General features: G+C 38.0%; 3 protein-coding genes across 5 annotated transcripts; all 3 read left to right on the forward strand.

The window, feature by feature from the left end:
• Nucleotides 1-3,929: 3,929 nt before the first annotated feature.
• Nucleotides 3,930-8,669, forward strand: LOC117637526 (probable inactive purple acid phosphatase 1). Its single transcript, XM_034372436.1, has 13 exons — nt 3,930-4,070; nt 4,299-4,480; nt 4,706-4,797; nt 4,945-5,011; nt 5,132-5,254; nt 5,544-5,636; nt 5,809-5,935; nt 6,323-6,404; nt 6,755-6,887; nt 7,269-7,474; nt 7,564-7,689; nt 7,765-8,074; nt 8,236-8,669. Exons 2-13 carry the CDS (start codon nt 4,310-4,312, stop codon nt 8,539-8,541), a joined length of 1,836 nt encoding a protein of 611 aa, XP_034228327.1. The 5' UTR covers nt 3,930-4,070; nt 4,299-4,309; the 3' UTR covers nt 8,542-8,669.
• A 7,310-nt stretch (nt 8,670-15,979) lies between these two features.
• On the forward strand, nt 15,980-20,304 carry LOC117613365 (probable inactive purple acid phosphatase 1). 3 transcript variants are annotated; one of them, XM_034341976.1, is made up of 12 exons: nt 15,980-16,394; nt 16,540-16,631; nt 16,913-16,979; nt 17,099-17,221; nt 17,413-17,505; nt 17,680-17,806; nt 18,187-18,268; nt 18,446-18,578; nt 18,780-18,985; nt 19,070-19,195; nt 19,284-19,593; nt 19,778-20,304. In XM_034341976.1, exons 1-12 carry the CDS (start codon nt 16,227-16,229, stop codon nt 20,081-20,083), a joined length of 1,833 nt encoding a protein of 610 aa, XP_034197867.1. In that variant the 5' UTR covers nt 15,980-16,226; the 3' UTR covers nt 20,084-20,304. The 3 variants fall into 3 exon arrangements, with proteins under 3 accessions (XP_034197867.1, XP_034197877.1, XP_034197872.1); XM_034341986.1 differs by lacking the exon at nt 16,540-16,631 and adding an exon at nt 16,632-16,733 and having other exon boundaries at nt 16,295-16,394; nt 19,778-20,284; XM_034341981.1 differs by having other exon boundaries at nt 16,372-16,394; nt 16,540-16,733; nt 19,778-20,284.
• A 545-nt stretch (nt 20,305-20,849) lies between these two features.
• On the forward strand, nt 20,850-22,462 carry LOC117617241. Its single transcript, XM_034346542.1, has 3 exons — nt 20,850-21,543; nt 21,649-21,992; nt 22,172-22,462. Exons 1-3 carry the CDS (start codon nt 20,850-20,852, stop codon nt 22,460-22,462), a joined length of 1,329 nt encoding a protein of 442 aa, XP_034202433.1.
• The last annotated feature ends 177 nt before the right edge of the window (nt 22,463-22,639 follow it).

The following is a 22,639-nucleotide window of genomic DNA, read 5'->3' on the forward strand; positions in this document are numbered from 1 at the left end:
AAAAAATATGAATTTACTGTATTATCCTTATTTAATTAATAATTTGAATTCTTAATGTTTGCATTAACCAAGGGTATTTTCTGGTATTTTGAATGTTTCACCATTCTCTGCCTTTTGCTTTATATATATAGATGATAAGATTTAAAACGTACCTTCTCCAAAAGGGGACTTGCTAGTAGTGATGAAGAACCTTAGTAGGCATGCGGACTGGACCTTTAATTCTAAGTTTCTTTTCTTTAGCGCTCTTTATCAGATACCCACACACTAATTAACATTACAGCAAAAAGAAAAGAAAAACCCAAATTAACAGCAATATTCATTATCATACAAAATTAAATCAAAATACATAACTAAGTAGATAATATAAATGTGGAGAGATTAAACCTTACCCTTCTCGAGGATTTTGACATTCTTGGAGAAGAGTGTTATTCTAATCTTTCGATCTTGGGGTTCCTCCAAACCAAGCTTTGCAGGCTTTCATCATGGGACCTGTGTGTCTCACGGGTGGTGGTGCCACTGTCGCCATTGCCATATATTTATATTATTTCTTCTTTTAATATTACTCTGCTGCATGCCATGTGTTAATAGCTCATACCACCACTGCGAGCTGAGTCTATTAGAAGACACCACGTGGCTATGGTAGGCTGGGTCACCTTTGTACCGACCCAATCATATGTAATACCCTAGGTATCGACAAGAAGCTCCCCAGTCGAAACCTGATAGGATAAATGCGAAACTCTGCTCGGGTAGTCGATCATTGACCTTATCACTGTGGTGCCGTGTACTACTAGAGGCACATTGATTATATGCAGGCGTGATCAGACCCCTGTTAAGTCAATCACTCCACCGATCTGATCAACAACCTAGCGATGGAAAGAGACCAATTAATGTACTTCCCATCCAAAGCCACGTGTCACTTCGCCACCTGATCTCTGTCAGACAACATGGTTATCAGGACAAGTCATTTAATGTGACCCAGTCCCACCAGAAGGAAGGAAGATAAAGATCTCCTCAAGAATATCTTTGCCTCTCCTTCTCCCCTTATAAATACCCCTCACCCAACTCTGGACAAAGATAATAAGTATTCTCATATTACAAACCCTACATCCATTTTCTCTCCATCTCAAAACCACATCTGACTTTACCATCGGAGGGAGTTCAACTGGGACAAAACCCCAGTTCACTCCTATTCTAATAGCTGTCGAAGTGTGCAGGTCTCTTCCGAAGAGCATGTGAGATCCCACATCGACCAAACGGAGAGGGGGTGATGTGCCTTATATGGCACACCTCGCATCCAAATAGTGGGAGGCCTTTTGGGAGCTCACTGGCTTCGGGTTCGTAGGAACTCCGAAGTTAAGCGAGTTGGAGGCTGGAGCAATCCCATGATGGGTGACCACCCTGGGAAGTTGCTTCGTGAGCTCCCAGAAACAAAACCATGCGGGCTGGTGAGAATGTAGCCAGGCCCAAAGCGGACAATATCGCGCTACGGCGGAGCCGGTCCGGGGTGTGACAGTTTGGTATCAGAGCCACTCTGCCGTGTGGTGCGAGTGTGCCGACGAGGACGTCGGATCCCTTAAAGGGGGTGGATCGTGAGATCCCACATCGACCAAACGGAGAGGGGGCGATGTGCCTTATATGGCACACCTCGCATCAAAATAGTGGGAGGCCTTTTGGGAGCTCACTGGCTTTGGGTTCGTAGGAACTCCAAAGTTAAGCGAGTTGGAGGCTGGAGCAATCCCAGGATTGGTGACCACCCTGGGAAGTTGCTTCGTGAGCTCCCAGAAACAAAACCGTGCGGGCTGGTGAGAATGTAGCCAGGCCCAAAGCGGACAATATCCTGCTACGGCGGAGCCGGTCCGGGGTGTGACAGAGCATCTCAACCTAGGAGATCTAGTATAGGCCCTAGCCTCAATCCAAGTTCAGGCTATACAAGATACGTGGAGGATAAACGGTTTACACAATGGATTTATTAGGGAACACATATACAAAAAGAGCATGAACATGAGATTTATATATGTTGAAAATACCTACCTAGCGGCTTCAAGCTCGTTTGACTTCAACTTTCGCAAGAACAATACATATTTTTGACTTGTGACTTATATATATGTGTTTTAGGATTTTGCAAAACCCCATGATTTTTTTCTTTCTTTGCTTCGAGCCCAAGAAAGAAGCTTTTGAAACCCCAGAAGCCCATTTCAGCGCAGAAGGAAAAGCAAGTAAATAGTGTAGTTAGACCACATCATTATCACTTAGCTTGCGAAATTCTATAGTGACGGCCTTATCTAAGGTCATTAGATGAGGCAATATCTCTTAATTGTCGGATTAAACTAACCAATTTGATTCAACAACTAAGATATATGGCATCATCTAAGGGCTCTCACTATAGAATGACTAGCTTAGCTCCACTGCTCATCTCCAATGGGCAAGAATTCTATAGCGAAGGGCCTTATATATGGCTCCACTGCTCATCTCCAATGGACAAGAATTCTATGAGACCCTATTTATTAATTGTTGGATTAAATTGGTTAGTCGTTGGATCAAATTGGTTAACATGATCCAACGGTTAAAAGATCAAATTAGTTAACATGATCCAACAGTTAAGAGATATAACATTCTCTCACTATAGAATGAATCCTCCAATGAGAGCAGGCCAAACAGATAATTTGGGTTTTTGCCCAAGATCAGGCCAAATTAGGCCTGACATTCCAGTCCGGGCAAAATTATGGAGCCCACAAAGAAAACTAGAAGCAAGCCTGCGTGAAGAGATAACTGAACTGTTTTTTTTTTTTTTTTTTTTTTTTTCCGGTGTCTGAAAAATATGAAATATCATCGAAATTTGTCAAAATAAGGAACATCAGCAACGTTTATAAATATTAAAGAAAACATAAGGCATCATCCCATTTTTTTTTAAAAAATATTTAGAAACGTTGCTGATGTTCTTTTTATTTTTTATTTTTAAAACGTTGTTGATGTTCCTTTTTTTTATTTTTAAACATTGCTGATGTTCTGCATTTGCAGAACTTTTTTTTAAAATCTGACTACAAAAAATCATGTAAACTAGTCATAAATAAACCAAAAAAAAATAAAATGGAAACAAGTCATAAATAACGTTATGTTTTGGAATTTCAATCCTTTTCAGTTAAAATAATTAGAAACTTAAATCACGAAGACAAAAGTGATATCAAGAAAAATTAACGACAAAAAAAAGTTAGAAACTAACTATTTTTAAACAAATTAATAAATTTATGGACTCAAATTTTGAGTCTAGAGGAAAAAACTAGGTCAATGTCACTTTTGGTCTCTGTAGTTTGACACTTCAACGACTTTTGACCATGTAGTTTAAATTTCGTCAATTTTACCATTGTAGTTCGTATTTGTAGCAATTCAAGGACATGTTAGTATTATTGTCAATTTCTTTAATGATGCAAGGGACAATTTCGTCAACTCAAAACCCTGGAGCGTAAAAGCTTGTATGAAATTCTCCCAATTTCATATTAAGGCTCGAAATTCAACCACTAATCCCAATTTTTGAAGAACTATAAATCCAGATGACCAATTTCAAGCCCTAATATGTAATTAGGGGAGTTTCAGACACGCTTTTATGCTCAAGGATTTTGGGTTGACGAAATTGCCCCTTATCGTCAAAGAAATTGACACGAATACTAACTTGTCCTTGAATTGATACAAATACGAAACTACATGGTCAAAATTGACAGAATCGAAATTATAGGGTCGAAAATGATTGAAGTGTCAAACTACAGGGACCAAAAGTGACTTTTATGTAAGTACAGTGAATACATAATTTATTGTATTTTATAGGAGGGAAATTTGGGTTTACCCCTTGAGGATGGCCTAACGGCTATAAAAGCCCGGGGATTTTTAAAGCAATTGAATGTTTGACTTGCCATGTAAATCTGGATTGCGATCGAATCTTCTTTCAAATATTCGCAAAGTCCTTGCTTGCAGCAATCTTTTAAAAAGGCCTGGACCCTCCGATAAGTAAAATACACTACACATCATTAGTACCTATCTCTTTAGCTTCAGGCTTCAATTTACTATTTTTTCAACAGGTCGGTTCTAAATCCTGCTTCGTTTGTTTTCTTGTTGCTGGAATTTCAATACCCATTTGCTTTTTTGAGTTTTTTTCAGCTAACTGTTTACGATTTTCTAGCCTATAAGATTTTCATTTTGTAAAGTTAGAAAAGTAAAAAAATTTCTTTTGGTGTTTGGTTTTATCTTTTGGAGATGGTGAATTTAGACAATGGATTTTCCGTAATTTTCTTTGGACTTGGTTTTAGGGGGCAGGAGGATGAGAAAGTTGCGATATTTCTTCTTGGCAATCGCAGCGGTTCTTGCAACTCTTCAAGAAGTGAGGTCTCATGGAGATCAGCCTTTGTCGAAAATTGCTGTTCACAAGGCAGTATCTGCCCTTCATGCCCATGCTTATGTTAAAGCCTCCCCTACAATTCTTGGACTGAAGGTGAACTTCTTAATCACCCTGTTTGGAGCTTCTCATTAAAAATCGGCCCTTATATCTAGCAAATCAACATGTTGTCATTGAAATTATGGTCTTTAAGTATTATTCATTTGGAGACTGAATGCCACTTCAAACAATTGATTTGTTTTTTGGTTGAAAATTTATACTTTTGATCACTTGGTGTGTGTTTTTGGTACTGATGTACTTTCTCCTAACTCGTTAATTTAGGGGCAATATTCAGAATGGGTGACATTGGACTTCAGTTCTCCAAACCCTTCAATTGATGATTGGATTGGAGTATTTTCTCCTGCCAATTTCAGGTCAGTAAATGAACTTTCTTTGGCTCAAGTCAACTGATGGAAGCTCTAGCATGTTTTTTTTCTCTGATAATTTTGCTTTTGTGTTTCTTGATCTTTGGTATACTAAATAACATTGATTGAATTGAAAGGATTTGTCTGAATTTGCAGTGCTTCGACCTGCCCTCCAGAAACTCCAAGCACTTCCGCTCCATTTTTGTGTTCAGCACCTATAAAGGTTAGCACCACAGTGGCTGCTTTTCCATTGCTACTTTTTACATGGCTTCCAAGCATGTTTAACATTGAAGGGGATAGAGATATATTTAATCTGTTATACTTTCTTTTCTCATTTTTGCAGTACCAGTATGCGAATTACACTAGTGCCAGGTACAAAGATACTGGGAAAGGCTTTTTGAAACTACAGTTGATTAACCAGAGATCAGACTTCTCTTTTGCATTATTCTCTGGTGGCTTATCAAACGTATGCTATTCTTTTGACTCTTTTATAACTGGAATTTTATGTGAATACTACTATATGTTCTTACATTTTTGAAATTTGAGAGAACCAATGGTTGTTATCTTCTCCTTCATACTTTTTCTTACATTCAATTTTCTAATTAGAGGACAAAATTGACCTTTGGGCGTTGGTTTAGGAGATTTCTTAAGAAAATTCAAAAAGTTATTCTACTAACTACTTATTTTCGCTATCTATGTAATTGTCCCCTGCTTCAATCTATTTATATCTTCTTTTTTTTTTGGTTGTAAAATAGCCAAAGCTGGTGGCAGTATCAAATAAAATTGCATTCAAAAATCCAAAAGCTCCAGTTTATCCACGCTTAGCACAAGGGAAACTATGGAATGAAGTAAGTACACTTTCTTCTTGGAAATTTTCTGTTTATGTACAGAATATTATGTTGCAATGTTTTTTTCCCCCATATTTCACTTCTTTTTCTTTCAATCAAAATGTTGTCCTTTGTCAAAAAGCTTGTTTTCATCTATTTCTCAAGTAAATAACTTGTCTGACTTGATATTTAGATGACTGTAACATGGACAAGTGGATATGATATCACGGAAGCTACCCCTTTTGTTGAATGGGGTTCAAAAGGAGAACTTGTGAGATCCCCGGCTGGGACGTTGAATTTCGATCGCAACAGCTTGTGTGGTGTGTTTACTTTTCTTTGCACATGCGAACCTATCTTTGTAATATATGTCAGGGGTTGGCTGAAAGTGCATTATCTTGACTACGAAACCACTGATGTCTCAGAAGTTAATTTGCATGCAAAATCATGTGCTAATTTAAAACGCATATATATCAAGAAATCACATTAAAGTTGAAAACTGAAATATATATCAAATAAGAGGAAAAATAACTGCAATTTTCTCCGTACATGATGACTAAGGTTTGTTATGAGTAGTGAAAGTGGTTGCTATTGCTAAGATTTCTTTTTATCTGTTATTTTGTCTAGTTGATAAAACTTGTAGAAGTTGTCATATATGTTAATTATTTAAGACATGATTCACCTTAACCATGTATATACTATATACACAGGTGCACCAGCAAGGACAGTGGGATGGCGAGATCCTGGATTTATACACACTGCTTTTCTGAAGGAACTGTGGCCTAACACAGTGTATGCTACATTTTCTTCTGGCAGACACTGTTTCTCTTTTGATTTTGTATAGATTTGAAACATTTAGTGTGGGTTCTGTCTTCTAAGCTTCATTTCTTTATCTATTGAATAAATCAATCAGTGTAATTCACTTTAATGTCCAACGTTTAAATACTATTCAACTTGTAAAAGCATACTAGGATAGATATAAAGGGTTTATGCTTTGAACAACATATATTCAGCCAGGAATATATAGAGATGACATGTCAGTAAGTAATGTATGACTTTTTTACTGTATTATTAGATTAACAGTACATGTAATATATTAAAATGTCAGCTGTTCATGTACACGATTCTTGATAATTATGCAGGTACACCTACAAGGTAGGGCACAGATTGTCAAATGACTCATCTATTTTGAGTCAAGAATACCAGTTCAGAGCGTCTCCTTATCCTGGTCAAAATTCTGTTCAACGTGTTGTCATATTTGGTGACATGGGAAAGGTTTGGACTCTCTTTAAAAACTGTCCACACAGAATGCTGCACCCCTGTTTTTTGATATGCCCATGTGCATGCCTGAAGTAAACAATTTTACAGGATATTGAATAAACATGTTATTAGTTCTTTTTCCCAATTTATCATATTATCACACTTGAGAAATATTTCGCTGATTTGTGAAGTAGCCTATGAGGAATAAGGGACTGGTTTTTATTTATTTATTTAATTGCATACCAATTACTCGAATTTTTGTTTACTTGAATGTTTTGCTGCTTCATGTTTAAGTTTGAATATGTCTGTCCAATTTTTTGTTAAATTTTAACACAATCAACTCAACAAACTTACACGCTGTTTCTTAAGTACTTTGTTTAATGTTATACCTTGCAGGATGAAGCTGATGGATCCAATGAATATAATAATTTCCAGCGTGGCTCTCTCAACACTACTAAGCAACTTGTCCAAGACTTAAAGAACATTGATATTGTCTTCCACATTGGAGATATATGTTATGCAAATGGATACATTTCACAGTGGGACCAATTCACCGCACAGGTTGAGCCAATAGCATCTGCTGTTCCTTACATGATTGCAAGGTTTGTCACACAATACACTTGCACGGCTTGTTTGAAATGTAATTTTCCTCACTTGGTCTTATGAGCTGATATATGATTTGTTCTTCCAGTGGTAATCATGAGCGTGACTGGCCAGGCACGGGATCATTTTATGGGACCACAGATTCAGGCGGGGAATGTGGTGTCTTAGCACAGACCATGTTTTATGTCCCTGCTGAAAACAGGGCTAAATTCTGGTATGGAACAATTCCAGGACAACCTGTTGAAAGGTCTAGGAACTATTCTTGAACGTTGTTAGTTTCTGTTTCCAGGTATTCAACTGACTATGGCATGTTCCGATTCTGCATTGCCGACACAGAACATGATTGGAGAGAGGGAACAGAGCAATACAAGTTCATTGAGAACTGCCTAGCATCAGTTGATAGACAAAAGCAACCATGGCTGATATTTCTGGCACATCGGGTGCTCGGTTATTCTTCTGCGAGCTTTTATGTGGCTGAAGGTTCCTTTGAGGAGCCAATGGGGAGGGAGAGCCTTCAGAAACTATGGCAGAAGTACAAGGTTGACATTGCAGTATATGGTCATGTGCACAATTACGAAAGGACATGCCCCATTTACCAGGTAAACCACAAATTTTATGCATTGTAAATTTCATATTGTGCTACATACTCCTTGACATGATTTGAAAACTTATACTTCATGACCAATTGAGTTTGCAGCCAAGATATTGAATCCATATACCTTTAACTTAAAATTGAAATGTCTTTTATTTCCTTCTGCAGAATATCTGCATCAATAAGGAGAAGCACTATTATAAGGGTAGCTTGAATGGGACAATACATGTGGTTGCTGGTGGTGGAGGAGCAAGCCTTGCAACTTTTGCTCCCGTTCAAACAAAATGGAGTATCGTTAAGGACTACGATTATGGGTTTGTCAAACTTACAGCATTTGATCGCTCAAACCTGTTGTTCGAGTACAAGAAGAGCAGGGATGGAAAGGTTTACGACTCTTTCAGAATATCCAGAGATTACAGGGACATCTTAGCCTGCGCTGTAGATAGTTGCCCAAGTACAACACTAGCATCTTGACTTTTGAATATGAAATGAAACGAGAGAGAGAGAAAGAAAAAAAAAAAAAAAAAAGGGACATTTTGGAAAAGGCTAAAGGAGAGAAATATTTTTAAAAGAAGCTAAAATGAACAAAAATGCCCTTATTTATTTCTAGATTTCCCAAAGAATCCTTGCATTTGCATGTCTTCTTTGGTTTGAAAGTTGATGGGTTTTTCTGTTTTTTTAGAAAAATTTTGATTTTTTTCAAAAGTGAAAGTTTTTTTTTGTAAGTAAAACCTAAATTTACTAAAAAAATAATGATCATGTGCTGGTGGGGCTCGCTTTCAGTTCATCATCATGTCCTTCCATTCAAAATGATATTTTAATTGCTTTTTTTATAATGGGAAAACCCAACTAAAACAGGAGGTTTGGAATGCCTAGCAATTAGACCGTTGGATCAATTCTACGGTCCCGACTTTATTCGACTTGTCGTTCTTCATGCAATATGATGTCGTTCAGTGCGCATCAAAACCTAACAGCGACAAATTTTGCCCAGTTTTTATTTTGAAGGGTGAAGTTAAAATTGTAAAGGCAGAGCATTGTTTGCTGAAAAGCCTTTAAATGGGAGCACGGTCGGATCTTCTTTAGATTCCATAGTTGTTGCTATCATTGGAACTCACAAACCCATCATCTACAGCTGCATCACTCTCCCATTGAACTGCAAACTAAATCTTCTCTTCTTCCACATTGTTGATGTCTTTTTCCGCCAGGGGTGTAGACTGTGCAACACCAATGCCCCCCGAGTGTGTCAGTAGGCTGGCACCGCTAGTTTTGGCAGTGAGTGAGTGAGCCTCCAAGTGATCCAATTGAAAGTCGGATTGAGCTTGAACGAGAGGAACTGGCCCGGCTCCCTGCTGGAGAGTGAAAATCAGGCTGCTTCTCTTAGTTCTGAGTTGTTGGATTGCGTAGGCATGCCACTATTGGAATTGAAAGCGGCCCAATAGAAATATGTGTATTTGCACAATTGTGTGTTGGGTTTGCACTTATCTCGACTTCTAATCAAACTATTGTGCTCCAAGTGGGGTACTAGCTTGGATTAATTTTTTTCTATGCCTCAATTAAGATGACTTCAATATTCTTTCACTTGTGCGTTGATGGTATGATAGGCACATGGCATACCTAGTCAAACAGAAAAAACCATATTTTGGTGAAAGAATTCCTTGATCGGGCTTAATGTGCTTGATCGAGCACAAAGAACCTTAAACGGTAGGCTCGTTTATGCTGATATGAGGTGTGATAGTATTAATCAAACTTTAATTACCCTTTATCGGGCAGTATATATTTTGATCGGTCAAGAAGAAAACCCTTGATCCGGCAAAGTTTTGTTTATCAGGCAAGAAGAAAACCCTGAATCGGGCTGGTCTAGTCGGATAAACCTTGTATGCCCTTGATAGAATCTAAAATAAATACTGAAATAAATTGCTTTCTAAAAGCAAATAAACGAATACTTGGAAATGAAAATTTCTTAATTCTAATACAACAGAAAATGAATGAAGACGCAAAATCATTTATCTTAATATAATACAATTACACTAAATAGGAATGAAAGCTGTAGATGTTTTCATCCAATTTGAATGTTTTGGCTGTTTGGGAAATATTAGCAGTGATGCAAGTGAATCATACTAAGTATTTTGGCAGAGCAATAAAGAAGATGATCACAGGAGTTGTGATGATCTTTGAGAGTGAGATTGGTTTAAACTGAGAATTCAATTTAAGATCAAGTGTTGATTAGGTTGAAGTCTGTAGTTTTTAAAGACGTTGCGAATTTTGAATATTTGAACCCAATGATGATGAACAAATAATAGAATTTTGGGTTCAAACAACATTATTACGAATTTTGATAATACTTGTAGGATGACTAAAAATGTCTAGAGGATGGTGAATAGGCTAATTTAAGATTATAATCGAATAAATAAAAATAAACTTCGGTAGCAGGATTGATATGGCTTATCAATCCTAACACATGCTGAGCATAAAATAAAAGAACACGCAGAAAATTATTTTACGTGGTAAAACCCCATCTCTGGGGAAAATCCATGGGACTCCTCAGTCCAACACAAATCCACTATAGAACGATGATTACAAGAAGTACTCACACACTTATCCTAGACACATTCTAGATAATGTTTACCAACTTCTTCGTAACTCAACTTCTATCACGGGATAATCTTCGACACTCCTTATGTTGAACGTAATACTAGTCACGATTGCTTCAAGCTCGCCGGAGGAAAACCGCCACCACGGTCTTGGTGCCCTCAACCGTATGAGTCACCGACATGCATATGAATGCAATATGAATGATTAAAGTGTTTGATAAATCACCAAGTAAACATGGAATACTTGATAATTTATCTCAAATATATGCACAGTAGCTTTCTTAAGAATTTTAGATGCTCAAACAAAATATGGGAAAACTATCTTTGTGAAAAGAGAGGCACACCTCTTTTATGCAAAACCGTGTTCTCTCTCATCAGAGGGAAGCACAAGAGTCCACCAATCCTATTCAATCATCACAATCAAATTTCGTCCAATATGAACTCTTGGTGAAAGACGTCAAAACATGGAGATCAAATAATGTTCAATTATGGATATATGTTTTGATTCTATCACTTACGCCAGCTTTATGCATGGTATCCCAGATACCATCCAATAACATCTTTTTATAAAAGGAACCAATATACAGCAAGATGAAAGCAATAAAACAACTAGGAAGTGCTTGCCAAGTTTTAGATAAAAGATATTTTAACTTTAAAACAACATAGAGTCCAATTAGGAAGGTAATCTCAAGAGATAAAATATAATTCTATTAAAAATAAGATTAACATAGAAATACTTGAGTGCAAAAACTCCAACTAGGAATCCTATAATGAATGCATGATTGTGTCATGATTTACCTGAAATCAGTTTCTCATATCGGTCAAGTCATGCCTCGGAAGTATGAGATTGAATGAATTGTGCCAATTTCACCTATGCTAGAGTCTAGGAAATTACAATACAAATTTCATACTAACAAATTCTGTCTTTTTGTTAATTAATCTCAAGTGGAGAAAGAAAAGGCATGGTAGTTGGTAGAGCATCACTGAAAGTTCTTGTTTGAGCTTTGTTTAAGCTTTGGATTGGGCCTGACTGCCTTGCTTTTGCTCTTGGTGCTGATAAAAATAGTTTACCTTGGTTTCCTCCCTATATTGTAAAAACTAGGGGTGGATGTGGTTCGGGAATCGCAAACCGCCTGAGACATTAAGGTATTTCATTATTTGGGACGCTACCGTCCGCATAGTTACAGTTAATCGTGATTCGGTGGAACTACAGCTCCGGTCAATGTTCGCAAAAAATGCGGAATCCACCGATTGACTGAGAAAGAGGGAGAGAGATGATAGAGAAAGAGAATGAAAAAAAGAAATCGCAGATCGAAGAGAGGGAGAAATAAGAAAACAAAGTCGAAGAGGGAAAGAGAAAGAAGAAGAAATTCCAAAAAGCTTGTCAGACGGAGAGAGGAAAAAAGGAAAAAAAAGAAAGAGGGACGGAGAGAAGAAGAAGGGAAGAGAGAGAGAGAGAGAGAGAGAGAGAGAGAGAGAGGAGGAAAAAGCCAAAAGAAAGCTTTTTATCACAAATGGTTCTTAAGGTTTGTGAAATTATCACCTATTGTCTTTTACTTTTTTTGTGACACTAACGGTCCTTAAGGTTACCCTCCACACATCAAAATGGTCCCTACCGTTAGCTTCTGTCAAATTTTTTGTTAAATTGTTGACGTGACACATGTGTGGAGCTCACACATCCCCAATGGTATAAAGTCACATGATTTTAAATAAAATAAAATATATTTTAAAGATTTTAAAACTTAAAATTCATTAAAATAATTATAAAATAATTAAGATTTTTTTTTGGGGGGGGGGGGGGGGGGAGGGAACCCCTACATGTAACACCCCGACTTCAAATTTAATTTATATTTTAATTTATTTAAAATGAAATTACGAATTTACCATTGGGGTAGGGGTAAATTGGTCATTTTCTTATCCGAAAGGATTTTGGGACCACGACTAGTATTTTTGGGTAGGTAGTACTGAGACAAATTCGTAGACACGCGGTAGGCTTGAATCAGAGTTGTAACGAAGATTTGGCGATGAAAAATAATTCAGTGGCAAACTTGTAATTATTTCCAAAAGAGTTAGAGTAAAAATCTGATTTTTCACTTTCTACCTCACTTCTCTCTCTCTCTCTCTCTCTCTCTCTCTCTCTCTCTCTCTCTCGCGTCGTCGTCCCCCTCCCTCGACTGCAATTACGCAACCACCATCACAGGCCACGGCCAGCCTCGAGACCGGACCCAAAACATCCGACCAGACCTCGCCGACTTTCCCCAGTCCACCTTCAGCAGTTAGCCGCCGCTAAGCAGCCAAAAAATACGAATTTCAGGACGGTTTTCGTACGAATTTTCAGTCGCTCGATCTCTCTCCTCCGGCCACCAATTCCGACGGGTGAGGTATGGTTTCTCATCCATTTTCCGAGTTCTAGCTGACTGTTGCATAGGTTTCGATCGATTTGTTGTCTAGAAAATCGATTTGAAAACCTAGGTTTTGACCGGATTTCAAAGTGAAATTCCGGTCAGTTGTCGTCCGAATTGGACCTCCCCGTAGTTGAATGAAGTGATCCTAACCTTGAGTAGAAGCTAGGATAGGAAGGGTGAGCTCGGATGTGGAGTTTTTCCGTCATCGGAATTTACTCTACACACCCACGCTCTGCCGGAGCTTGTGGCGGCTCATGGGCGAGGCTGGTGAAGTTGTAATTTAACCCGATGAGATCCTTAGGTTGTCACGAGTGCATAAGATTTCGCGGATCTCAATTTGGACGTCGTTTGACTATCAATCGGATTTTCGCATATTGTGCGTTATCCGGGTTCGATAGGTTCTGACCGTTATATCTTTTCCCAATTAAAATATGTTGTTCTAGGTATGCCTAGGACCGTGTAGGACTTCACGGATCATGAATTGGAGCCCCGGATCTTCCGATTCAATAATGCAAAGTTTGTGGGTTAGCGATAACCGTACAATCGTGAGCGATTCCTAAACCTGTAATCGGACCTTAGGATACCTCTTTCAACGTACACATACTGGGGATTTGGGGATTTAAGTATTTAATTTGTGATTTCCACTTCGAAGTAATTTTATATTAATTAAGGGTTCGTATCTCGAAATAGGTGCTCCAACTGCAAGTACTCAGCAGACAGGACCCTCTCGTGGTCAGGCAGTGTGAGAATATTTGTGAGTGGACTTTGTTTTCAATCATATGCATGATTTTATTGATGAAAGATTTATGCATAATGTTTTTAATGGTTTATTGAATATATTATATTCATGGGTTGAATTTGATGTTTGTATAGCGCTTTGGCAATATATTGTGAATTTGGCATATTTGGGTATCCAGAGTATATTTTATATGGATTTTGGTTAAGTTATATATATTTTCTCTATAGGCGAGATACTTGGATTGTGGAGGTGAGTTGTGGAAGAACTTGAATATGAGGGGTTGTTGAGAGAAGTGGTATGATTACATTATGTAAGTACCTTCCCCAGTTATTAGACTTCCCACAAGTGGCGTTGGATGTTCTGGCGTATGGGAAGAATAGGTTATCAGTCTCACACGCGGCGTTGGATGTTCCGGCGTGTGAGACACTTTCCATATGCGGCGTTGGATGTTCCGGCGTATGGAAAGACTCTGTATATTGTTTGGGATCATCACCCATGTCGTTGGATGTTCCGGTGTGTGATGATCCAATCTACCCCCGTATGACTTAGTATTGGAGCTACACATGGCGTTGGATGTTCCGGTGTGTGAGCTATGAAGTTTCGTCCCTCGGTTGGACCGCTCATCCCTAGACGAAGGATAGCACCTGGAAATCCTGCGGGCTAGTTAAACGATCCCCCGGTTGGATTGTTTCCCCGGTACCTAGGTGGTGTAATGAGTATATTGTATAGTTATATATATATATATATATATATATATATATCAATGGTTTGGTAGGAGTAGCAAGATTGTGGGGATGTGGTTTATGGATGAAATGATTTGTGTTTTTAAAGAGTTTTAATGAAATATATTTTGAGTAATTAAATTATGAATTATGAATTTGCATGTCTTGAGCATTACTTTTATATGGTGGGGGTACTATATTGTTTTAACTCCAAATCTTGTTTTTGTCCACTCACATGTTTTCTGTTTTGCGCCTCCCAGCCAGTAGTCGCTCCAGGAAGCGTGCAAGTGGTGTACGAGGCTTGAACTGTGAACTTTCCTAGTTAGGATCTGAGTATTTCTTCTACTCAATTGTTCTTGTAAACTAAATTCAGTAGATGCTCTGTTATCGCCCATGGAGATTTTACCTGTGAGGCCGGAGGCCATTTAGTGTGTTTTGGTTGTATTATAAAAGCATGCTGCTGGTTGGGATTATTTTATGTATGTTGCAGGTTGAAATTTTTGTTGGGTTTGCTTAATTTACAGAGGAGACTCTGCCAAAATTTTGGTAGAGAGTCTCGGTTTTTAGTAAGTGGGCTCGGCATCGGGATGATGTCGGAACAAAGACGGGGTCCGCTTCAGTTTTCGAAAAATTCCGAAGTGAGTCCTGTCACTACAGCTATCCCTCAACCTTAAAAAACCCCTCCTGCATACCCACCAAAGGATTTTCTTCTTCAACCTCCATTTATTTTGATGATCTCCTCTTAACCAATCCAGGGCAATGGAATGTTCTCTCTTTAATAATTAATTCTTCAGCCAAGCCCTCCTCCTTCAATAATTAATTCGTCGCATCCCGTATTTGTATCTGGGTTTTTATTTTCGACAAAAATTAATTCTTTTTAAAAAATTTTATTTATGAATTTTAAGTTTTAAAATTTATTTTATTTTATTTAAAGTCACGTGGCTTTATACTATTGGGTGTGTGGGCTTCATACATGTGTCACGTCAGCAATTTGACAGAAGCTAATAGCAGGGACCATTTTCATGTGTGAAGAGTACCTTAAAGACCATTAGTGTCACAAAAAAATGTTAAAGATGAAAAGTGATAATTTCACAAACCTCAAAGACCATTTGTGATATAAAGCCAAAAAAGAAAGAGAGAGGGATAGAAGAAGGAGGAAAAAGATGAGGAAAAAAAAAATAGAGAGTGGGAGATAAAAAGACAGAGATGGGGAGGAGAAGAGCAAAAAAAAAGGTTTTAAAAAAAAATCTTTGGTTTCGGTGCTATCTCATCTCCCCAAATGTCTATTTGAATTTTTTTTTAATTTTAATTTTTTTAAATATGAAAAAGTATGAATTTATCATATTATTTTTATTTAATTAATAATTTCAATTCTTAATATTTACATTAACCAAGAAAATTTTCTAGTATTTTGATATATATAGATGATATTGCAGTATATTGCAATATTGGGATTTGCGGAACCGCATCCATAACCGCATATTACAGTTGGTTATCCCGATATCACAGTTTCATTATGGTGAAATTGCGGTTGGTTTTTACGGTTTTGCGGTTTTCCAGTTTCGCCTTAGAAAATGCCAGCTCTAGTTAAAACCATACCTGCTTGGGTCTGGGCATCTTTGAGGAAAATAAATTAAACCCTTATTGGGCTTTTTTCATTTCTTCTTCTGAGATTCTTGATTGAATTTAGCTGCTGGGTGTGATGAAAGAAATAAAACTGGGGTTGGCGATTCTGCTGGTTCTTGCAACCCTTCAAAACGCAAGTTCGCATGGGGAGCAGCCTCTTTCAAGAATTTCTATTCATAAGGCAACCTTTGCTCTTCATGAACTTGCTTATATTCAAGCCTCTCCTACAGTACTAGGATTAAGAGTAAGCCTCCCCGTTTTATCTCTTTCTCAATATTGAGCTCTCATGATTGAAAGGGTAGTTTGATTTTGATTGCCTCATATTGTTCAACAGTGGTGACATAATTTAGATGTATTTTAGGCTGATGGGTTTTTTTTCACTGTTTTAGGGGGAAAACACAGAATGGGTGACGTTGGAATTTGGTTCTAAAAACCCATCAGTTGATGATTGGATTGGTGTCTTTTCTCCTGCTAATTTCAGGTAAATAAATGTTCTTGCATTGCCCATGTGCATTGCGGAGGATGAAGGAGCAAGAGGGTGTGGGTGACAGCTGTCAAGAGCTCATTGGATGGGAATACTTAGGTGGATTTCTTACCCTGGCATCCCCGTGCCAGGGAAGTTTTTCTCCTAAATTTGGGTTCAGTCAATATTTTGACCTTGTGAAATGATTTTCTTCAAGTACTTTCCTTGGTTCTTGTGTATTGTGGTTAAATTTAATGTCGCTGGTCTGATTGGAAGCAATTCGACTTCATCCGTTTCAGTGCTTCCACCTGCCCTGAGGAAAATCCAAGAGTTTATCCTCCATTTTTGTGTTCTGCGCCTATTAAGGTTCAATCCAGCACTACTCTGTGATGATATTTTTTTTTCTACATTGTTTCTTTAGCTATCTTTTCCTTCCAAGTGTAAAAAGAGCTACAGAAGTGACATGAAACTGTTCCCTCTTCCAGTTTCAGTATGCAAATTACTCCACTCCTGAGTACAAAGACACTGGAAAAGGTTTCTTGAAGCTTCAGCTGATCAACCAGAGATCGGACTTCTCTTTCGTGCTATTCTCTGGTGGTTTATTGAATGTACGCTAAAAATTGTCTTGGTTATATATTCTGCATAGTCGGTAACTAGTCTGTCTTGTAAACCAAGTAGTAAAGAATTTGTTGTTGTTATGCATTGGCTTGTTGTACTGTCACGTACAAATTGTTTTTCTGATAGAACCTTCGAATTAATGATGCTGCAATTTTCTAACTCTTTCTTTTCTGTGTAATAGCCAAAGGTGGTAGCGGTGTCAAATCATGTAGCTTTCGCTAATCCAGATGCACCAGTTTACCCACGCTTAGCACAAGGAAAAGAATGGAATGAAGTAAGTTCAATTTCGCCTTGTTGCAATTCTCAAAGCACATAGCAGATGCGAAGAACAAGTTTCTCGTCACTTTTCTTGTCTTAGGTTTTATGGCTACTAACATTTCGTTCAAGAAAAATATATTTAAGATAACTGTTATTGAAGGTAGCCATATGGTTCTGTACTTAAACTCAGATGACTGTAACTTGGACAAGTGGATATGGGATCAATGAGGCAGAACCATTTGTTGAATGGGGTGCAAGCGGAGAAAGTATGCGTTCCCCAGCTGTGACGCAAACTGTCGATCGTAATAGCTTGTGTGGTGTGTAACTCTCTTGCACCTTCTTTCTATTCTGAAGAAAATACTGTGGGGTAGTTGATTGGCTGAAGGCAAAGCATAATTTAATTGTCAGCATATCCAAAATGCTAGTACATTATGTATTCACTCATACAATTTGAGGGGAAGAGAAAAACCAACATGATAAACCAAATTCATTTTTCATTATTGATAGTTAATGATAAAACTCTTGACATGGCTAATTTCTGAAGGGAAGATAAATCAGTATTTCATTATGGTAAACCCAGTTGCTTGTCTTTCATCTTCTCTGCCAAACATGTCTCAATGTTCATAGCACGTAAGAGTATATGAAGACTCAAAGGTATATATTTGCATGGTTAAGTCCTCTCAAAACTTTTGCACAGGTGCACCTGCAAGAACAGTGGGATGGCGTGACCCTGGATTCATACACACTAGTTTTCTGAAGGAATTGTGGCCAAATAGAGTGTATGTTTAAAAATTGTATAGGATTCTCTTGAAAGAGGAGTGAATTGCTAACTTGCTAAGTACATGAGTTTAATTTACAACAATGAACTATTGGATAGTACAATGTTAAAAGTTTCACCATCAGTTGTTAAATTTTATGGCAAGTCACCGGTTAGTATGAAGCTCATTTTTGTGCAGGTATACGTACAAGCTGGGGCATAGATTGTTCAATGGTACATATATTTGGAGTCAGACATATCATTTTAGAGCATCTCCTTATCCTGGCCAAAATTCCTCACAACGTGTAGTCATTTTTGGTGACATGGGAAAGGTTTGAACTCTTTTGGAACATTTGTGCATGTAGTATACAAAATCCTGGTGCCCTTAGGATCATTTTTTACGTTTTGTTTAGATAATTTCTGTTTTGTTCAACGCAATTTAGACCCCAAAATGCTGTTAGCTTCTTATGGTATGAAGACCATTCACTTTCATGTAGTTTCTGATTTGTTCCAACTAATCTTTCATCGTGCAGGATGAAGCTGATGGTTCCAATGAATATAACAATTTCCAGAGAGGCTCTCTTAACACTACAAAGCAGCTTATTCGAGACTTGAAAAACATTGATATTGTGTTCCATATTGGGGATATATGTTATGCAAATGGTTACCTTTCACAATGGGATCAGTTTACTGCACAGATTGAGCCAATAGCATCAACTGTTCCTTACATGATTGCAAGGTTTGTCATCGTTCAATTACCCAACTTGGTTTCAACAAGAGTTCATCTTTGTCTATTTTGGTGATTTTGAGTTTTTCCTTTCAGTGGAAACCATGAACGTGACTGGCCAGGAACAGGTTCCTTCTATGAGAACATGGATTCAGGAGGAGAATGCGGTGTGTTGGCTGAAAATATGTTCTATGTTCCCACGGAGACCAGAGCTAAATTTTGGTAGGGGAATATTGTACTAGCAATTCATCGGATTTGATAAGCTCTTCATTTTGACGCCATGGTCTTATGATGATATTTCTTAATCCAGGTACTCAACTGACTATGGCATGTTCCACTTCTGCATAGCAGACACAGAACATGATTGGAGAGAGGGAACAGAGCAATACAAATTCATTGAGCACTGCTTAGCATCAGTCGATAGGCAGAAGCAACCGTGGCTAATCTTTCTTGCACATCGGGTTCTGGGATATTCCTCTTGCATCTCTTATGCAGAAGAAGGATCATTTGAGGAACCAATGGGGAGGGAGAGCCTCCAAAATCTCTGGCAGAAGTATAAGGTTGACATTGCCCTCTACGGCCACGTTCATAACTATGAAAGAACCTGCCCCATATACCAGGTACGTTTTCGCATTGTGCAATTAAGAAATTGAACCTCATTCATTAGCCACATACATTGAGACTTAGACAGATTTAAGTGAAGTAATCAATCACAAGTTCACAACCCTCATTTGGTTATTTAACGGAACTAATTCAAAGATTAGTAACTAATGATGGAAGTGTTGTTGTGACTCTCTGGGACAGAACATTTGCACCAATGAAGAGAAGCATTCTTACAAGGGCAGCTTGAATGGAACAATACATGTGGTTGCTGGTGGTGCGGGAGCAAGCCTGTCAACTTTTACCACTCTCCAAACAAAATGGAGCATTTTCAAAGACTATGATCATGGATTTGTTAAACTCACAGCATTTGACCACTCGAACCTTTTGTTCGAGTACAAGAAGAGCAGGGATGGGCAGGTTTATGACTCTTTCAGAATTTCCAGAGATTATAGGGACATCTTGGCCTGCACTGTTGATAGTTGCCCAAGCACCACACTGGCCTCATGATCTGGATATACAGAAACAGAATTAAATATTTGTAACAATGGAACGTGATCTTTCTATGTATAAAATATAGAAGATTATTAGTGACAATGTTTCTGTGTCTTAAGTACCACAAATTTTTTCCTGACTGATTCAATTAGGACGTGCTTTGAACGTTCCTGTGGTAGTTGAAGTTCAATGCACCTGCATGGTTTTATTAAGATCTATTATATTCTTCTTCTGCATTTCTTTCAAAAGTCCATCTAATTTCTGGTTATACACCGTATTTTTGTATTTTTCAACATTTCCTTTTATATTTAATACCTGCGTTGTATATGCCCACCATTTCTTTTAAATTGTTTTTTTAGAACCCTTCAAGTTGTATTCAAACAGGTCACGGATTAGAAAGATTGTACACCAACCCCAATTTTATACATTTAAAAAGAAAATAATGGAAAAAACTTAAAATATAAGACAGGAGTACAGGACCAGCATCCTGATTTTACAATGCTCATTAATACCAAAAATATATATATTTCCTACCAAAAAAGACAGCAGTATTATAACCTGTGGATTCGTTATTATTGCTTTTCCTTAGACAATGAAATCTCCACCTCGTTTATAACCAACCAACAATCATTTCCTCCTCGTTTATAAGTTTTGAATGCTAGAATTCATGAAAGAAAGAAGCTTTGCTTAGAAGGAGTACAATTAAACTAGAGAGAGAGAGAGAGAGAGAGAGAGAGAGAGAGAGAGAGAGAGAGAGAGAGAGAGAGAGAGGAGAGAAGGAATGGATTTATGGGTGCTAGCAGCAGCAGCAGCTACTGAGGCTGCTTATGTAGCAAAGTATTGTTGGCATAAATGGCTTTTCAAGGAAGGTTTATCAGAATCGGTTCATGTTCATGGGCAATCCCAGATTCTTGGTGATTCAGTAATAGATTCAGCTTCTGCTAGTGGTGGTGGTGAAGAGCATTTGGCTCCAAAAGAGATGAAAAAAACTGGGCATAAGATGGAGGAGCTGACTGAGTCTTCTGGTGAATTGGTTTCTGATTTTGTTGTGACAGGAAAAGCTGTGTATTATTTTCATGATAGACTAAAGAAAAGCAGATATCTTGGAATTAAATATAATGGGCATTCTTATAAAGCTCTGGATTCTACAGAAAATTGCTTTTTGGCTCAGGTGTTGTTGTACAGGGAACATGCTAGAGTGGAAGAGGATGTGGATGGTTCATGTGCATCGTCAGCATCAGCGTCACCATGTGTTTTGACAATGAGGCCATTATTGGTTAACAATGGGAGGCAAGTAATTGGCTTTGCAAGTGTTGATTTCAATGAGGTGTGGTTGGAGAGTGAGGAAAGAGAGCTTGAAAAGAAATGTGGCTTGAAAGAGAAGGCCCGGCGGCGGTGGCAGAGGCAGAGGCAGAGGCAGAGGAGATGTAGCAGCTCAACTACATGGGTGTCTGGTAGACCGTTTCACTCACAAGGTTGTACGCTATTCTTTTGTTATAATGAACTTTGCTTTTTACATGTTGCTCAAAGTTTAAGACGCTATTTATCTTGTGCTTAAAATTTATTTTTTACTTGATCAGGTTCAAAATATGGAATGCTTCTTTTCCTTATTGGAATCACAATTGGAATAATGTATACTATTATTGCTCATAAAAGAGAAGTTGACAAGTTAAATGAGTCGCGGAAGCAGACGCAGAAGTTGGTTCAAGATTTGCATAAGGAGGAGGAGGAGGTAGAGATGAAAGATTCATTGAACTTGAAGGAGCTCAGTAATTTGGGTTTTGAGTTCCAGGGAACTGACCAGACGGTAGATGATGATGCTGAAGCTATGAGCAAAATTGAGTCAGAGCTCCTAGCTGAACTAGAGCTTTTGGAACTAAACGTTAACACATATAGCTTAAGCAGAACACCAGATATTGTGGAGGTAATTATGCACCTGAATCATTTCAATTATGCTGCGTATTATTGGTTAACCATACTGCAGAAAGGCCTAAGAACAGTTTGCAACAAGCAGTTTCTGTGGTTACCAATTTACAATCTCAGGCAGAAAATGATTTTCTTTTATGAAGTATAAAATTTGGGCAATTGGGTTTCTCTTTGCAGCTGGATCCTGACTTTGTAGCAGGTGTTGTTGAGGAAGATCTGAGACTTGACAAGGTCAATTGGGAACCTGCTGGCAGTTCTTCAGACTCAGATCATGAAGAAGCTATGTGCCCTAGGGAGCTGAGTTTGCGTCTGCATGAGGTGATCGAGTCAAGGCTTGAAGCACGTATCATGGAGCTTGAGACAGCACTTGGAGCTAGTCAAAAGAGGGGGCATTCAATGGATTTTGAACATGTAAAATCTAAAAGGGACTTCAACGAATTTAACAGAGACACACAACGAAGCTTATGAAGAGATTAACAGGGCGACTTCAACAGATGAGGAAGTTGAACACAAAATTGCAAGAAGAATGTATGTATATTAGTCTTAGATTTCACTTAATTTTTTGACTGATTACAAAAATGAGAAATAGATCACTAATTGATGTATAGAAGTTAAAATTACAATTTTTCATTGAGGTGCAGTGCA

The sequence above is a fragment of the Prunus dulcis genome, chromosome 1, assembly GCF_902201215.1.
Source record: "Prunus dulcis chromosome 1, ALMONDv2, whole genome shotgun sequence".
Lineage (NCBI taxonomy): Eukaryota > Viridiplantae > Streptophyta > Magnoliopsida > Rosales > Rosaceae > Prunus > Prunus dulcis.

What these genes read in the sequence shown, in the direction of transcription:
- LOC117637526 (XM_034372436.1), top strand. Translation starts at nt 4,310, where the DNA reads ATGAGAAAGTTGCGATATTTCTTCTTGGCAATCGCAGCGGTTCTTGCA. An exon ending in GAAAACAGGGCTAAATTCTG is followed by an intron (nt 7,690 to 7,764) that starts GTATGGAACAAT and finishes TTCTGTTTCCAG; the next exon opens with GTATTCAACTGACTATGGCA. An exon ending in GGACATGCCCCATTTACCAG is followed by an intron (nt 8,075 to 8,235) that starts GTAAACCACAAA and finishes TTCCTTCTGCAG; the next exon opens with AATATCTGCATCAATAAGGA.
- LOC117613365 (XM_034341976.1), top strand. Translation starts at nt 16,227, where the DNA reads ATGAAAGAAATAAAACTGGGGTTGGCGATTCTGCTGGTTCTTGCAACC. An exon ending in GAGACCAGAGCTAAATTTTG is followed by an intron (nt 19,196 to 19,283) that starts GTAGGGGAATAT and finishes TTCTTAATCCAG; the next exon opens with GTACTCAACTGACTATGGCA. An exon ending in GAACCTGCCCCATATACCAG is followed by an intron (nt 19,594 to 19,777) that starts GTACGTTTTCGC and finishes TCTCTGGGACAG; the next exon opens with AACATTTGCACCAATGAAGA.
- LOC117617241 (XM_034346542.1), top strand. Translation starts at nt 20,850, where the DNA reads ATGGATTTATGGGTGCTAGCAGCAGCAGCAGCTACTGAGGCTGCTTAT. An exon ending in TAGACCGTTTCACTCACAAG is followed by an intron (nt 21,544 to 21,648) that starts GTTGTACGCTAT and finishes TTACTTGATCAG; the next exon opens with GTTCAAAATATGGAATGCTT. An exon ending in GAACACCAGATATTGTGGAG is followed by an intron (nt 21,993 to 22,171) that starts GTAATTATGCAC and finishes TTCTCTTTGCAG; the next exon opens with CTGGATCCTGACTTTGTAGC.